Source organism: Tursiops truncatus, chromosome 15 (assembly GCF_011762595.2).
Source record: "Tursiops truncatus isolate mTurTru1 chromosome 15, mTurTru1.mat.Y, whole genome shotgun sequence".
In the NCBI taxonomy this organism is placed as follows: Eukaryota; Metazoa; Chordata; class Mammalia; order Artiodactyla; family Delphinidae; genus Tursiops; species Tursiops truncatus.
This window is the reverse complement of record NC_047048.1, coordinates 6,710,771-6,728,315: the sequence shown is the minus strand read 5'-3', so window position 1 is coordinate 6,728,315 and position 17,545 is coordinate 6,710,771. Positions and strand designations below refer to the sequence as shown.

Genomic DNA, 17,545 nt, shown 5'->3' with positions numbered 1-17,545 from the left:
AGAATATAAAAATAGTCTCATCTAGATTTTTAAAATGTAATTTAAATTTATTTCTATATGTTTACAATATTCATAGAAAAGATAACTTATTTTTCCCAGATTTGAAGAACTTAGTCTCCATCTCCATCTACCGTTGTATATTTCTGTTTCTAATACTGCTTTAACATGTGCTCAGGAATTTGATTTTAGAATAAGGAACTCTATAGCATAGGTCGTGAGGCCTTCTCCATAAGGTCATGAGGCTAAGGACAGTGGTTTGACATTTTCAGCTATTCTTAGGTATACTTCCATTCCTAGAGAAAGTTTGAGGAGCAAATGATATAAAACATGGTACATAAAATTTCTGTTATGTACACAAAATAAAGTTAACATTACCTGGCTATCCTAGAATAGGCAAATCAATCTGGAAAGGCTTGCAGAAGGATATAGATTTGTAGTTTTTCCTGAGAATTAAAAAACTTGAAAGTTGGAACTTCCCTGGTAGCACAGTGGTTGAGACTCCACGCTCCCAATGCAGGGGGCCCGGGTTCAATCCCTGGTTGGGGAACTAAATCCCACATGCATGCCGCAACTAAGAGTTTGCATGCCACAACTAAGGAGCCGGTAAGCTGCAACTAAGTAGACTGTGAGCCACAGCTGAGGACCCCGCCTGCTGCAACTAAGACCTGGCACAACTAAATAAATAAATATTAAAAAAAAAACAAAAAACTTGTAAGTTCTATGGTGTGGCAAAAGTCCAAAGGTAAGCTCTTCCAGGCAACTGATGGGAGATATTTTAATGAAAGTTTACAGTTTGGAAATAATGGAGTAGCTGTTTTCTTTAATTGCTTCTCTGCTTATAGTATTTTGTTTTGGGAGGGATGGAATCTAGCCTCGATTTTGCAGAGACTTCCTGTGCCCAGCCTACAAGATGTACCCAGTTAGACAAGGAACCAGGAATTGCTTCTTCTACTACTGATAATAATAGTGCTGATGGGTAAGTTTATCCCAGTGAGGCGAGTTGATCACAGGGTAGACTTAATATTGATAAATGGTTATCCATCTATCTATGTAGTCATTTTTCATATCTCTATAGCTTTCTCTCATCTCAGGAAAGATACTTGAGTTGAGTTGGGAAAAATAGGCCAGTAGATGGATAAAATGACCTCAGGAGGCCATAGAGAGCTTACAATTCTTCTGTCCTCCTAACTTTTATCCTTGGGTTTTTTCAAAAGAGGGGTACTACAAATTGCCCCTTTATACCTTTTAATTAAAAATCTTATTTGCAGAGAGAGGGTAGTGGTACCGCATATTCTAGAGATTTCAGCCTCTCAGGAAGGTGGAGTAATCCCTGAGATAAAGACATCTAAGCCAGGCCAGCCAGATCCTGCACCCTCTGAGAAGAAATTCAATAAACTCTCCTTAAGCAAAAGAAAGAAGGCCGCTCGTAAGTATAGTCAGATACATTTTGACACCTGGCTCAAGTACTTACTCCATGAAATTAGGGAATTGGACAGTGGGCATACTGAGAATTTTCAGCCCAAGACTTGAAACTATTGAGCTATGATTCTTCTTCCTTCTTTAACTGGCCTCTACTATCTACAGAGATTCTCTTCTTCATCTCCCTACCCTACAATGTTTTCTTATTTTTTTTCTTTTTTTTTTTTTTTGCGGTACGCGGGCCTCTCTCTGTTGTGGCCTCTCCTGTTGCGGAGCACAGGCTCCAGACGCGCAGGCTTAGCGGCATGGCTCATGTGTTTTCTTGTATCTTCCCAGAAAATGAGAAAATGGAGAAAGCCCAAAGTGGACATGAGCACAGGCAGAAAGATCAACTGAAGAAAACAGTTCAGGATCATTCTCAGATCAGGGACCAACAAAAAGGAGAGGGAAGTGGTTTTGGTGAGTTCAGCCATGGTTTGAAAAACCTACCTTGGGCTTGAAAATTGGAGGTGGAGAAGAGAGGTAAGGGTTAGGATGTTAGAGGAAATTCTGCAAAGACTATAATTTATCCCTCACAGCTGCTTGTTAGAGGATATGGTGCTGAGGAAGAGAGAGAACTATTTCATTCATTCAGTTATTAAGTCATATAATCCACAGGTGTTTGGTGCTTGCTAAATTCTAGGCATTTTAGGAGGTACTGAGTAAATGCAGAGGAAACAAATAAAAGCCTGTCGCGCGTGAGAGAAGCTTGTGAGGAAGGCCAACAAGAAAGCTACAAATTGGGAGTAGTCCTGGGAAAGTTTCCAAGAAAAAGATATCACTTGAGCCAGATCTTGAAGTATAATTTAGTCAGACGAACTAAGGTGGGAATGGGGGTCAGAGTGATAATTATTGGCAGAGTAATGGAGGAGGGCTAATGTTTGTAGCTTTTGGGTATTTTGGGGAGTAGGAGGTTGTAGGGGTGGGGGAGATAAGGTTAGAGGCAAGTAAGCCCCAGATCTTAAAGGACCTTACAAGTCAGGCTAAGGAAGTTGGATTTTATTTTAAAAGTAAAGAGGAACGATTGACATTAAGTAGGCAAAACTTGATAAGATTTGCATTTTAGAAAGCTTGCTCTGACACTAGCATGGAAGATGGATTGGCAGGAGAAAGACTAGACCCATAGAAATAATTATCCAGGCAAGGAAGACAGACAATAGCAGTGAAGAGGAAGAGATAAAATTGAGATCTTTAGGACGCAAGATCAATATGATACGATTGCTGCTGGGTATGAGAGCTGAAGAAGAGTGAGGCCTCTAGGATGGTCCTGTTTTCCGGCATGAGTGACTGAGTGGATGAAGAATCATGATCTGAAGTGGAAAATATAGAAGAAAGAGCAAGTTGAAGATGATGGATTGAGCTTTGCCTGAGTTAGGGGGTCTGTGATGAGATTTAGAGCTCAAGAAAGGGGTCTGGGCTCTCGGAGATACAGATTCGGGAGTCATCTGCATCAATAGGAATAGATGAAATTTTCCAAGAAGAGGGTGTAGAGTGAAAAGGGAATATTGGATAAAAACCCTGGGGGAGCATAATGTTTAGGGTTGAGCAGAGGAAGAGGTACCCAGGGAGAAAGCTAAGAAGAACTAAGAGAAAGCTCAGAAAGGTAGGAGGAAAACTAGGAGAGTGTGGTATCACAGATTCCAGGGGAGGAGAGAATGTCAGGGAAGAGGGAGTGTTTAGCCATGTTAAATGCTACTACAGAGATAACAAAAAGAATGAAGATTTGAAAATCAACAGATATCACAATTAGGAAATCATTAGGGTTGATCAGAGCAACCATAGGGGTTGGTGAGGGTGAATGGCAGGTTATTGTTGGTTGAAGAATAGATACTTTTTTCAATTAGTTTAGATGTGAAAACTAGGAGGGAAAAAATAGTAAATAAAGGGGAGTGGGTATAAAGTAGATGGAAGATTTTTCTTTCTTTTTTTTTTAGATTTCTTTTAAAAGAAAGACACTTGACCTCTTTATTGTCAGCATATTTATATGCTGAGAGAAAATTGTTTATAGAGAGGGAGAGATTAAAGAAGAGAATGAGAAGAGAATCAGAGGGTTTATTTTGAGTCAGAAAGGACCCAGCCTTTCAGATTGGATGGAGGGAAATAAGGATGCATATAGATTTATTTATTCTTTTAACAATAGTTTTTAATGCCTTATATTATATGCCAGGCATTGTACTGGGTACTAGAAATATATTAGTGAACAAAATAGATAATCCTTGCTGTCATAGAATTTACAGTTTTAGTGTGCTAGATAGATAACAAACAAATACATTGTGTGAAATAACCTTGGTAATATTGGGAAATTTTAGTATGATAAATAAAATAGATCATACAATATATTAGTATGTTTAAAATTTTGAAAATAAGTAGACTTAATCTGGGGGAAAACAGGCTTGCACCAAAAAAGAAAAAAACCAAAAACCAGAACCCTAAGATTAAGGAACAGTGGACTAAACAATCAGCTGGTGTCTAATAGGCATGCGTATATATATATATATATATATATATATATATATATAAAATTTGGATTATAGAAGAATAATATGGTTTGTACATACTGGAAAGAAAACTCTAGGAAGACTATGCAGGTACGAAACAAGGTAGTCTAGGGCAGTAAACCACTCCTCGTGTTGTAATGACATGGCAATCAGTATAAAGAGCTGGAGGTATAAGTCTAATTTGGGTAGTCGGGTGGTCTGGGTAGTAGTGTTCCATCTGTAACTCTCAGTATTAAGACGAGGGATAGATTTTAGACTGGGAGATGGAAATTCACTCCTTTGGCAGTGCTCGTGAGTTGAATTGTGGTTGTAGTGACTGTGTAAGCCTCTTCCTATTAATGAACCACTCTTCCTGTTTTTCACAGTTGCCAAGGAGAGGTGGGTGCTCCTGGAGCAGGAAGTAGAAAGGGAGTATCCAGTAAATAAAATTTGCATTAAGTTCTGTGAAGGGAAGGAAAAGAATGTCATGAGAGGAAATGGTGGAGACCTAATTAAGATTGGGTCAGCTAGAGAAAGCATTTGTAAGGAAATAACATTTAAGCTGAAACCTGGAGCAAGACTAGAAGTTAGCAAAGTGAAGCGTAGGAGACAGTTTTAGGTAAAGTGGAGATTGTCTTACTCCAGATACTAAAAGAAAGCTGGTATAATTGGGATTCAGAGAGCAAGGGAAGCAAGGCTGGAAAGTGACTCTGGATAAATGTAAGGAGGTAGGCAGTGGCTAGATCAAAGACCATGTTACAAAGTGCGAATTTTATCTTAAGTGTAGTGGGAAGCCTCTGGTGGGTCTTAACCAGGGAAGTGACATCATCAAATTGATGTTTTAAAAGTACCCCTTTGGTGATTAATTGGAGAATGGAGTATGGGGAGACAAGAGTAGACCAGCTAGGAAGTTAGCGCTAGGATTAGATATTTTGGTGGCTTGGATTAGGATGATGAAGGAGACAAGAAGTGAATGGTTTTAAGATATATTTTAGAGGTAAAATTTTCAGAACTTGGTAATGAGCTGGATATTGGGAGGTGAGAGAGAGGAGAGGGTTTGTCAAAGATGATTGGCTTCTGGCTTGAGCAGTTATGTGAAAGGAGGTGGGAAAAGACAGTTCTGTAGGATAAGATCAAGCATTTGGGTTTGGGCCCATTAGGTTTGAGATCGTTGTGAGACATCCAGATAGAGATACCAAAGAGCAAGATGGCTATAGGAACCGGGAGCTCAGAACGGAGGCTGTTAACGTACTTCTGTGTGTTGTCAGGTGTGAAAGTGGATTTCAAAGCTGAGGGAATGGATGAGCCGGCCTCAGGAGAAAGTGCAGCATGGGGAGTGAAGACCCATGATTAGGCTTTGGAACTCCAACTCAGGGATTTAGAGATTGGACAGAGAGCGAGGAGAATTCAGTAAAAGAGACTGAGGAGGGAGTTACCAGAAAGATGGGATGGGGAAATGGGAGAATGAGGGATCACAGAACCCAGGAAAGCTAGTGTTTCAAGAATGAGCAGTCAACTGAAATGCTCTTGACCTGTGTCTATGACATCAGCCTTCATTATCACGGGGGCACATCGTGAGCCTCAAACACTGTTTTCAAACACCTCTTCTTTCTAAGTTGCTTAAGAGGAAACTTTAAGGAACTGTATGTCTTTAAAAACTGTCATTGGAAAGTTCATCCTAAACCATAAATATCTAGTTTTATAGCATTAGGATGATTTTCCCCCACTCATTTCCTCTTTAATATTCATTATTTTTACAGCCACCGTTTATTTGATTGATCTCTGTTCACTTTTATGGTCCCTGGCCCTTTCCCCCACTCTTTTCTTCTAGTCTTTCCAGGTCACCTCTGTAAACATCCAAAACTATCATTGGAAACTGTCTCTTCAGACTAATATATCATTCTCAACCAGTACTTTATTCTTCAAAATAAAGTAATTGAGAAGGTGATCCATAATATGAGATATTGTGAAGGGACCCAAATGTAAGCCAACTGCTTTTCTGAGGGATGATTTTGGTGGGATGGAGGGCACCCTTATGTTTCGGCATTCAAGGTAAAATTTGACAGTGGGAGAGTGAACTAACTAGAGAAACATATTGGTTGATATTGTTAGCTGTGAATATATAGTATACCTAGGTGGCTGGTCAGTGATTTTTCTCTAGCAATGCTCAGTCAAATGAGTATAGGCACAGAAAAAGGAGAGTGGGTTCATTCAGAATTGCGTTTGCTAGCTGGGCGGGAGGAAGGACAGAGGGAAAGGGAGTTGTTGATGTCTGCAAGAGAATCTAAGGAAATCAAACCTGCATAAGTACAGAGTGAAGAAAAACAGTTAATCTTAATTGCTACTAGATTGAGAGAAAGGTAGGGACCAGTGGATTGGAGATCTAGATAAACTGAAAGTTGCCACAGGGGTCTTGGAGCAAGTAAGGTGGAAGAATGGGGCATTTTTATCAGAGAGGGGTTTAGATAAGTGGTTCAGGGGAGTGTGCGGTCCCTGCAGATGACTGGGTGTGGCATGCAGGGTGGGAGTGGGTTCCTGAGGTGAGGGGGTGACCGAGGTGGCATGGAGGAGAACATACGGGGTGCCTTGTGAGTTTACTCCTGTGGCTGTAGTGGTCATCTACGAGGGCAGGAGGTGGAGAGAAGACTGAACCAGATGCCAGCATCTTGACAAGGGTGATGAGAGGGCAGTGTAGTCCCATGGCATAGACCTCGAGGGAGGAAGGATTTTATAGGAGGGAGGATAGTAATGGTCTGCAAGTGTCAATGGGGAGTAAGGATGATGCTGACCCCACTTTCTGGCGTGGGGTGTGTGAGAAGGACAGGCTCTTCTTAAAGGGCTTCAGCGGTGGGGTGGGGTCGGGTTGGGGCAGTGTCATTAGCGCATCACCAGATTTCAGAAGGGAGGCAGAATTTCAGAGAAGAGATTGAAGACATGTGGACTTTTGTTGCTTTTGTTTGGAATCCCAAAGACTATAGTGGAAGAGTTTGGGAGGGAGAGAGGAGAGGCTGTGTGGGACGTTGGGTCAACTTAGAAGATGTGGGGGTAGAGAAAGGTGGGGATGAGAGTTTGGAAGGTAATGGATAAAAGGAGTGTTTGGCCATTGAGCACAGCCTGAAGTAAACAGTTTGAGAAACGATAGGCTTAAACCTGTCTTTTGGAGAGGGGTGAACTCAGGACTGTTGGTCCCAAAGACTGCAACTTGGTGATTTGGTGTCAGGTTAATTTGTTGAGGTTGAAACAGGAACTCCAGATGCTGTGCACAAAAGAAGTGCTGGTTAGTCCTTCAGAAGAACTTTTTAGTAGTGACATGCCCTCAGAGAAATGAGGCACTAGCCAGAAATATGCCAGACAACCTTTTTAAGAACTGTCAATACGGGAAACACTCCTTTCTGCCTTGGGGGAGGAGAGGTGATAGCATGGTATAGGAGAAAGATTGAGATGTGAGACCTGGGCTCTAAGTTCAGCTTTGCCACCACTTTAGACTGATCTTTAGCAGTCAGTTATCTCCTCTGAGCTTTTGGTTTTACCATTTATAAATTAGGGATTGGATGAGTTGATCTCTAAGGCTTTGTGATTCTGGCAGAGGTGGTGGTGGCAGGGAGTATATTGATTTTAATTAAATTGAGGAAGGAAGAACATATTTTTGAGTCTCTTATATCAGGCTTTTTCCTGTGACAGGTCAATGTCTAGTCTGGGTCCAGTGTTCCTCTCCAAACTGTGAGAAATGGAGGCGGCTACGTGGGAACATTGACCCCTCAGTCCTCCCAGATAATTGGTCCTGTGACCAGAATACAGGTAGAATGGAGTGGAAATTTTTTTTTCAGTTTTTATTGTTCGTCCCTTTCTTTCCCTGCTTCCATCCTTTAGATTAAATATGACAAAAGTATATTTAGGACTCCAGGGGTCCTTGTAGTTAGTGTTTGGGGAGAGGGAGGGATCTTGCTGTCATGACAAGATGAATCTGGCATAAAGGGCTAGAGGAAGACACCCTGAAGAGCTATGTTGTGAGGAGAGTCCTGGAATCTAAACATATGTTCTGAGTGAATTCCATCTTCTTCAGCATTGGTTTGAGCCTGTCAATCTGATTAGATTGTTGGTATTGGGTTGGCAGATAGGAAGGGATATGGGATGTATGGGGAAAAGCCAGTGAGAGAGATTCAGTGTCTTAGAATTCTAGAATGTTTGAAACTACTTGAAAGAGATTAGGAAGCTCTAGTCTAGCCCAACTATTTTACAGATGAGAAAACAGAATATCAGAGAAATTACCTTCATGATGTTACACTGATGGAAGCAGGGTCAGACTCGTGGGATGTAGGTAGAAGTTTGGAGTCTCTTTCTACAGAGCATAACGAGGCAACTCTCCTACTTCTCCAGGCTCTGGCTGCATTTCCTTCATGGGTCTCCCAGGTGTCCTGTTGGTCCTACCTGCTGCATATACCAATTTCTTCTTGTCCTCTCCTCTGCCCTCATCCAGATTTTCACCTTATGAGGCTCTTTCCGTCCCTTCATTCCTCCTCTCTTTTGGCAGATTTGGAGTATAATCACTGTGATATCCCTGAGGAGACCTGGACAGGGCATGAGAATGAAGTGGCCTATGCCTCCTACATCCCAGGATCCATCATCTGGGCCAAGCAATACGGTTACCCCTGGTAGGGCGCTATGGCAGAGTCAGAGCATCCTTCATGAACTTGGGAGTGGTAGATTCAAGCAGGGAGGGAGGAAATGGAAGGGATTTATAATGGAAATGGTACCTGCCTTAGAAAGAGCATGGGTGAGGGAGAATATAAAGTGCTAAGCTTGGAGGCTTTGAAAGAACCTGTTTTCTAGAGGTTTCACGATGGAGGTGGTATCCCCCTGGAAAAAAGTGTTGGACAGTTCTACCCTGGATGGGTAGAAAGAGAAGAGTGGCTCTAAGATATTTTTTTAGACATTGGAAAATGAGAGATATACAAAGTAAAGAGAACAAGGAAGGGTGGAATAGCTTCTTTTTTGGAGATGTCCCTAGTCAAAAGATTTTTTTCTCAGGGTTGCCAGAAGGCCTAGAAGGATAAGGTATTTTTACTAGAAAGATTCTGAGCTTCTTTGTACATTGATGAAAGTCACTTCAATCATTTGGTAGTGACCACTGTGGAGGGTTGACAGAGGGGTCTATTTTGGGGGTCCTTTATTTGCGAAACATATTGCCCTTTTATGTACATGTATATTGATGAGTTTGTGTTCTGTTCACCTGACCCCTTCTCTTCCATCCCCTACACCCATCTGTCTTCTCCAGGTGGCCAGGCATGGTAGAATCTGATCCTGACCTGGGGGAATATTTTCTTTTTGCATCTCATCTTGATTCCCTGCCGGTGAGTTCTCCTGATTCAGGGTGGGTAGGTGCTCAGGCCAAAGTAATGAACAAATCCATCCTAACAGATGTACATAGTTAGAAATATAGACATAGCCAGCAGACACAAGCAGAAACAGATTTTTAGCTAGAGTGACAAAAAGATATAGAAACAAATTTGTATCTAATTAAAATTTATTCATTACTAGGACATTCATGTTTTGATAAATATGCTTTGGTTAGGACTCCTGAGGTCAGGATGGAAGAACAATGGAATGAGGTGGGATATGTGGGTCAGGTTTAAAGGAACAGAGAAGGCCCAGCCCCTGCTTCCTTGTAAATCCTCAGTTCTTCTCCTGCCTTTTCTGGCTAGAGGGCCAAAGCAAGAAGAAGGACAAGAGTCTATAACAGAACCATCTTTTATTACAGTCCAAGTACCATGTGACATTTTTTGGAGAAACAGTCTCTCGTGCTTGGATCCCAGTCAACATGCTAAAGAACTTCCAGGAGCTATCCCTGGAGTTAGCTGCAGTGGTGAGCAACCCTCAGGGGTCAGTTGTGATATAGGGAACTTGAAAAACTAAATCTTCTCTTTATTAAACCTGATTTCTCCCAGGGGAAGCTGTGTGAGGAGAAAGTACATATCTGACCAAGTATGCAAGGGTGAGGTTATTCATGAGGTACACTTCTTTCTACCAGGATTGCAGCAGGATAATGATTTTTCTTAGTCTCTTTCCCTGTCTGCAGATAGAGGGCCTTCCTAAAGACCATGGTTTTCTACAGTTTAGCCAAAGCAGGTGTGATAGAAATGATTAACTTGGGGTTTCTCAGTCTTGACACTTGACATTTTGGGCCAGATAATTTTTTGTTGTGAGGGGATTCCTAGGCATTGTAGGAGGTTTAGCAGCATCCTACTGGCATCTAGCCAGTAGGACCCCTAACCCTAGCTGTGACAACCAAAAAATTGTCTCTAGACATTGCCAAATCTATTATGGGGGGGGGGAATCTCCCCTGGTTGAGAACCACTGAATTAACTAAGTAATATTTCTTCCCTATAATCAGTTTGGGCTTGATGAGCCTTGCAAATGAGCAGAGGTTTAGGAGCTCAGGGACCTTAGAAAATCAGGCAGTGAGTACTAAATCAAGCAGCTGGATCTAAAGAAACTTGTGAGAAGCTTAGAAGTACAGTCATCCGAATTCCTTTAATTTTGCCTTTACAAATTTCCATGGGCTTTACTTTGGAGAGGACACCAAAATGTTGGTTGAAAATTTTGCTAGGAATTGATGAAAGGTTTGTTTGGGTATAAGACGGGATTGTGTCTCTGAGCTCAAAAGATTAAGAATAGGAGTATCATATCAATACCAGAAACTGGAAATAAATGTAAAGGTAATGTCTGGTGAGTAGCAGTTTGTTGGAGTTACTTTTCTGAAATCTTTCATTTCAGAAAAAGTGCAAGAATAAGGACTTCAGCCAGAAACTGGGGGCAGCCCTGATGATGGCTCAAGAGGCAGAGCAGATCAGTATTCAGGTGGGAAAGTTTAGATCACATACCTGCTTCTCTTTGGGACTTGGGACACAAAGCAAGTTATGCATTTCCTACTGTGGAAAACCGGCTGTCCTTCCCCATTACACAGTCTTAGTCCTAGAACTAGTCTTTTCTTCCCAGGCCAGCTTCCCTTGATGCCTTAAATCATCCATTCTTTTCCCTACCCTTGGACAAATGGGATCTTTTCTCAGTCCAAACAGGGACTGTTAGTAGGGGGAATCCCACCAACCTATTTAACTTCGAGTCTCAGGTGTATGTACCTTATCTTCTCTCTTATGTGGAGTCAGTTTTTACCCTCAGATTCTGCTTTTGGGGGTGGTAGAGAATGACAGTGAATTTCCCCTTCCCAGTTATTAACTGAATTATAAACAAACTGGAAAAAGAAGTTATAATAATATTGTATATTATAATATTATAACATTATAATAGTTAAGCTCTACAAAATCTAGATAGAAAGTATGAAATTTCAGGTGAAAATGGTATGGAATATTAATACAAATTCTATAACTAAAAACCTTGAAGACAGGACAAAAATAGCCTCTGGGAGAGTAGTAGATGATGCTTTTGTTTCTTGGTTCCCTCAGGAGCGGGTTAACCTGTTTGGTTTCTGGAGCCGATACAGTGGATCTGACTACAGTGGGGAAGGAAAAGGTAGGATAAGTAGGAGGTTAAAGACTAGAGAGAGAGGGAAGGGATTCCTTCATGAGGGCAGCAACTGAAGCTTTTATTTTATATCCAATATCATCAACCTAGTTCTGGATTCTACAATAGGAGGCTCTTCATGAATGCCATTGACCAAGTGTCCAGGATGGATGGATGCACAGAGGGGTAGAGAGAGGAATGGAGAAAAAAAGGGAGTAGGGAGGGAGGGTGCATGTTGAATAGTGACAGGACTTTGAAAAGGGTGGAACCATGATAATCTAGGATCAGATTTCGTGGAGAAAATGTGACTTGGACCTGAAAGGCAGAATTAGAAGACTGATTCTCTGGGATCAGCTCCACTAACTCATCACCTATTTTATCGGATAAATTATTTAGCCTTTCCTTCCTATTCCTGTTCTAGATGTAATGCTCTCTGGGGCTAACAGCTTAGATTCCTGCTTGGAGAAAGAAGAGGAAGAGTCAGAGTTGGAGGAAGAGGAGGAAGAGCAACAAAAAAAAGTAAGATTGATCTTGGGGATTCCTTTTAGGAGATTGCTGTAGGCCATCTGGTTAGCATGGATTTATATTTTCTAAGGAACCGTCCTGTCCCTGCATCAGAGTAGCCCTGACTGGCTGACTGGTTTTATCTCTTAGGGGGTCTTCAGGGAAGGAGAGTCTCCTCTTTCCTCAGTTATTCTCTCTAATATCTCATATCTATAGGAACTTATCTTTTTTTTTTTTTTTTTTTTTGTGGTACATGGGCCTCTCACTGTTGTGGCCTCTCCCGTTGCGGAGCACAGGCTCCGGACGCGCAGGCTCAGTGGTCATGGCTCACGGGCCTAGCCACTTCGCGGCATGTGGGATCTTCCCAGACCGGGGCATGAACCCATGTCCCCTGCATCGGCAGGCGGACTCTCAACCACTGGGCCACCAGGGAAGTCCACTCCTGCTTTCTTTTGATTAGTGTTAGCGTGGTATATTTTTCTGCATCCATTTACTTTTACAATCTATATGTGTCTTTATATTTAAAGTGGGGTTCTTGTAGGCAATATATAGTTGGGTCTTGTTTTTTGATCCATTCAGACAATCTGTGTCTTTTAATTGGTCATTTTAGACAGTCATTTAGACTGTTGATGTTCAAAGTAATTATTAATACAGTTGTATTATTATCTACAATATTTGTTACTGTTTTCTATTTGTTGCCCTTGTTCTTTCTTCCTACTTTTGTCTTCCATTCTTTTTCTGCCTTTTGTGGTTTTGATTGAGCTTTTATATGCTTCCATTTTCTCCCCTTCCTTAGCATATCAGGTAAGATTTTTTTTTTCCTTTGGCTTCTTTCAGGACTTTAATTTTCTGTAGTTTGAAAATAATATGCCTTGGTGTGACTGTTTGGCATTTATCCTTCTCGGTGTTCTCAGAGCTTCCTGGATCTGTGGTTTGGTGTCTGACATTAATTTGGGAAATTCTCAGTCATTATTGTTTTCAATATTTCTCTTTTTCTTATTCTTCTGGTATTCCCATTACACATATCTATACATTCTGTAGTCATCCTACAATCTTTGGATATTGCATTCTTTTTTCCAGTCTTTGTTCTCTTTGATTTTCAGTTTTGAAGGTTTCTTTTGAGATATCCTCAAGTTCAGAGATTCTTTCCTCAGCTGTGACCAGTCTACCAATAAGCTCATCAAAAGCATTCTTCATTTTAGTTACAGTGTTTTTGATCCTCAGCATTTCTTTTTGATTCTTTCTTAGGATTTCCATTTCTTTGCTGACATTGCTCATCTGTTCTTGAATGCTGTCTACTTTAGCCTTCAGAGCCCTGTGCATATTAATCATATTTGCTTTAAATTTCCAAAATGATAATTCTCTAGCATGTTTGGTTTTGATACTTTTTTTAAATTAATTTATTTATTTTTGGCTGCGTTGAGTCTTCATTGCTGCACGCGGGCTTTCTCTAGTTGCAGGGAGCGGGGGCTACTCTTTGTTGCAGTGCGCAGGCTTCTCATTGCAGTGGCTTCTCTTGTTGTGGAGCATGGGCTTCAGTAGTTGTGGCACGTGGGCTCAGTAGTTGTGGCTTATGGGCTGTAGAGCGGAGGCTCAGTAGTTGTGGCTCACGGGCTTAGTTGCTCCGTAGCATGTGGGATCTTCCCGGACCAGGGCTCGAACCCGTGTCCCCTGCATTGACAGGCGGATTCTTAACCACTGTGCCACCAAGGAAGTCCCTGGTTTTGATACTTGCTCTGTCTCTTCCGGTTGTGTTTTTGCCATTTGATATGCCTTGTAGTTTTTTTCTTGATTGCCAAACATGATGTGCTGTAAGTATATCTTTAGTAATGTGGTGGTCAGGTGTCAGGGGAGGGGAAGTGTTCTATATCCTGTGATTGGGTCTAAGTCTATTAATGAACTTATGCCTCTGGACTGTAAACTTCACAGTGTTTCTTAGTTTTTTCCCACCCCCTTAGGTGGGGCAGGGTGATTAGAGTGGGCTGAAGTTGGGTGTTTCCCTATCCCCAGGACAGTTAGGCTCTGTTAACACCCTAGTAGGTTAGGCTCTGGTTAACTGGTTTCTCCTGAGGGTAGGTTTTGTTAAGAAGAACAGAATGCTCTGGTATATTTCAAAATGGTTCTTTCCCCCTCTCCCTGCTGGAAGCATGAAGGAGTTTTTCTCTGATATTTTCTGTGAGAATCTGGTTGAGCTCCTGGAAGGAAAACTCACAAAAAGTCTGGAAGTTCCCCATGACTGGGTATCCCTGGAGTTTTTAACTCTCAGACTTGTCCACACTGAGCAATTCCTTTATTACTGTTGAGGTTTTCCTATCCTGACACTAGTTCTCTTGGTGGTTTCTGCTTGTGAGTGTATGTTCTGATACGCATGACTCCCTGTATTTGCCTGTGTATCTTCAGTTTTGAGGGCAGAGGTTTTCCCTGTGTCCTCACTGTTCTTATGGATCTAAGAAGAGTTATTGGTATTTCAGTCTGTTCAGCTTTTTAGTTGTTGTTAGAACACCGTTACAGCTTCCAAGCTCCTTGTGTGTAGATCTGGAAACTAGAAGCTCTGAAGTGTATATTTTTCACTTTCTCTTTTAATTTTTAATTTACCAGTTTTTATCATGTTTGTGGCCTAACTTTATTTCCTTCTGTTGTTCATAAAGCCTTGCATTGACTAATAACAAATAGAATGGGAAGGATGAACATTTTTATCTTTGTTGTCATTTACTTATTTATTTTTAAACATTAAAAAAATTATTTATATATTTTTGGCTGCGTTGGGTCTTTGTTGCTGTGTGGGGGCTTCTCTAGTTGCAGTGAGGGGGGCTACTCTTCATTGCGGTGCATGGGCTTCTCATTGCAGTGGCTTCTCTTGTTTCGGAGCACAGGCTCTAGGCGCATGGGCTTCAGTAGTTGTGGCATGTGGGTTTTAGAGCACAGTCTCAGTAGTTGTGGCACACGGGCTTAGCTGCTCCGCAGCATGTGGGATCTTCTTGGACCAGGGCTTGAACCTGTGACCCCTGTATTGGCAGGTGGATTCTTAACCACTGCACCACCAGGGAAGTGCTGTCATTGATTTAAATTGTATCAGACTCACAGAACCTAATTTGAGCTCCCTTAAGTGCACTCATCATTTCTGTAGCGTCCCACTCTATTAAATCACAATTATGTGACTTCATTTATATTTTCTTATTTTTCTCTCCTTATTTTTCTCAGGATCCAACTTTGCCTGGTCCCAAGCCAGCCAAAATTCAGACAAAAAAACCCAAGGCAAGAGGTAAGCAAGTCAGCTGGAAATCAGACATGTGCTACAGTTAAGGCAAGGCAGAAGCAGAGAGTGGGAGGGTCTGCATGTGGCTGGGCCTTACTGATGTCTCAGCTCCAGAACCTGAGAAAATGAGCAAGACTCATGCTAGGGGCTTCCCTGGTGGCGCAGTGGTTGAGAGTCCACCTGCCGATGCAGGGGACACGGGTTTGTGCCCCGGTCCGGGAAGATCCCACATGCTGTGGAGCGGCTGGGCCTGTGAGCCATGGCCGCTGAGCCTGCGTGTCTGGAGCCTGTGCTCCACAACGGGAGAGGTCACAACAGTGAGAGGCCCGCGTACCGAGAAAAAAAAAAAAAAGAAAAACAAGACTCATGCTAATGTTGTCAGGGAAGCTGTAGCCTTCTCACTTCTGTGAGTTGAATTACAAAATCTTAGGTTAAAGGTGGAATGAATGTTTTAAATTCTTAGCCAAGAAGGATGACTTCTTGGAGGAGGCGGGTTCTGAGGTGAACTATAAAGAGAAGACCGGGGGGGAAAAAAAAGGAAATATTTGGGGAAAAGAAAGGAACCAAGAGGACTCACTAGATTGAAAATGAGCAGAAGATGCAAGGCGGAGGACAAATGTGGGGAGTCTATGGACCCTAGGCATGCTGTCACTCAGTGAGAAATAAACCAATGTCCTTCACGGTTGGGGGTTGGGGGTGATGCAGGTGGAGCACATGGACGAGATGGAACCCCGCAAAGGAAGACAATGAAGAGATCTCTGGGAAATGAATCTGCAGCTCCATCTTTACCCATCATGGGAAAGAAAAAAGGGCATGGGAATTCAGAACCTGAGCAGCCAGGTAAGGCTCAAGACTTGGGGAGAACTGTGGGGAAATGAGGTTCATGTCTGCATTTTCCCTCCTTTGATCATTTTTTAATAATTTCACAGCTTTTCATTACTTAAAAAAAAAAAAGTTTGGCCAAAAGGGTGTCATCCAAATTGTAGAACACAGCACACACTGTAGAAACATTTAGTGGTTATTATTCGATTTGATTCAGGGACATTCAGGGATAGGAGAATGGTAAGGAGGTGGGAATTAACATTTATGGATATTTCCATGGGCCGGCTAGATAGATACTTCTATACTTGTTCGCTTTAATTCTTTCAGTATCTCTATGGCTGGATATTTGCCATTTTACAGATAAGGAAACTGAGGTTTAAAGGGTTTAAAGTTTGCTCAAGACCCATGTCTAGCCTGTGGATCCAAGTCTTTCTGACTCCAAACCCCATTTTCTTTCTTTTAAGAAAGGTCATCTTTTCCAGAGATTGTTTTGGTAATAGAAATTTAGGAGTTTGACTTGTATAAGGTGAGGACAGATGACCCAATAAGTCTCTCAGTTTTATCACTTTTTCATTTAGGCCCTAAGAAAAAATTTAAAGCTCCCCAAAGCAAGGCCCCAGTAAGCAGCTCATCTGAGGAAAAAGAAGCTAGAATAGTGCCAGAGGTCCTGACCCCACCAGCTCCTCCCGGGGCCTGTCCCGTGCTGGGGAAAAAAGGGCCTGCACCCCAGGAGCCATGGCCTCAGGAAGCTGGAAGTGTCCTCTCTGATGATGGAGCCTCCAGTGACCTGGACCTGGACCAACTCATGGAGGATGTTGGAGAAGAGCTGGAGCAGAGGGAGGAGCCACAGCACAGAGACGACGCAGGGGAGCTCGCCGTGACCTTCTGTGAGGAATAGCTGTGGGCTCGCACCTCCTGCCTGCTCTCTCATCCCTTCTGTGGGAGCAGGAGGCAGAGCCTCTCAGAGGATCCCTGAGAAGCTGATAAATGTTGGGGTTGTTCATTGGCTGTGAGGTTGGTTGGCTAAGGTCAGAGTTGTGCAGTTTATGTTAATAAACCAGGTTACTGGTTTAGTTGGTTTGGTTCGTCTCAACCACTTGCTTTCTTTTGGCTTCTCTCCCTCCTCCTCCGTGTCACTGTGGCACGTCATGCTTTCTGGTGGGAGGCCTGTCAGTATAGGGATCTGGGAAGGCGATGACACCCGAGTCCTAGGAGAAGGACACTGAGAAGGGCAGGTCTGGGTTCAAATCCTGCCTCAGCCACTTACTAGCTACATGGCCTTAGGAAAAACACTGTACCATTCTGGGTCTTGTTATCCTGCCTCAGATGGTACATCCAGTGCCATATAGGGTTGTTGATGATGCTGAAATGAAGTAAACCACTAACACAATGCATGCTAATTATTATCATGAGGGAAGTAGAATGGTTAAATTAGGAGACAGACCTTGGGTTCCAGACTGACTACCAGTGTTTGGGGATTTACTGGTCCCTGGCCTGAGGCAGTCACTGA

At 42.3% G+C, this 17,545-nt stretch overlaps 1 protein-coding gene across 12 annotated transcripts in view; it reads left to right on the top strand.

The window, feature by feature from the left end:
• ZCWPW1 (zinc finger CW-type and PWWP domain containing 1) overlaps window positions 1-17,545 on the top strand; it is a 25,822-nt gene extending 8,277 nt beyond the window's left edge. For 4 of the 12 annotated variants that reach the window (XM_019930589.3, XM_019930588.3, XM_019930591.3 and 1 more), the window contains exons 6-18: window positions 859-976; window positions 1,269-1,426; window positions 1,756-1,878; window positions 7,617-7,733; window positions 8,467-8,587; window positions 9,211-9,286; window positions 9,694-9,798; window positions 10,710-10,793; window positions 11,396-11,462; window positions 11,875-11,972; window positions 15,159-15,219; window positions 15,919-16,053; window positions 16,614-17,545. In XM_019930589.3, coding sequence (XP_019786148.2) covers window positions 859-976; window positions 1,269-1,426; window positions 1,756-1,878; window positions 7,617-7,733; window positions 8,467-8,587; window positions 9,211-9,286; window positions 9,694-9,798; window positions 10,710-10,793; window positions 11,396-11,462; window positions 11,875-11,972; window positions 15,159-15,219; window positions 15,919-16,053; window positions 16,614-16,933 — 1,583 coding nt within the window. In that variant the 3' untranslated portion in view covers window positions 16,934-17,545. The remainder of the gene's footprint in view (window positions 1-858; window positions 977-1,268; window positions 1,427-1,755; window positions 1,879-7,616; window positions 7,734-8,466; window positions 8,588-9,210; window positions 9,287-9,693; window positions 9,799-10,709; window positions 10,794-11,395; window positions 11,463-11,874; window positions 11,973-15,158; window positions 15,220-15,918; window positions 16,054-16,613) is intronic. The other 8 variants (XM_019930592.3, XM_073791943.1, XM_019930594.3 and 5 more) reach the window with 8 other exon arrangements.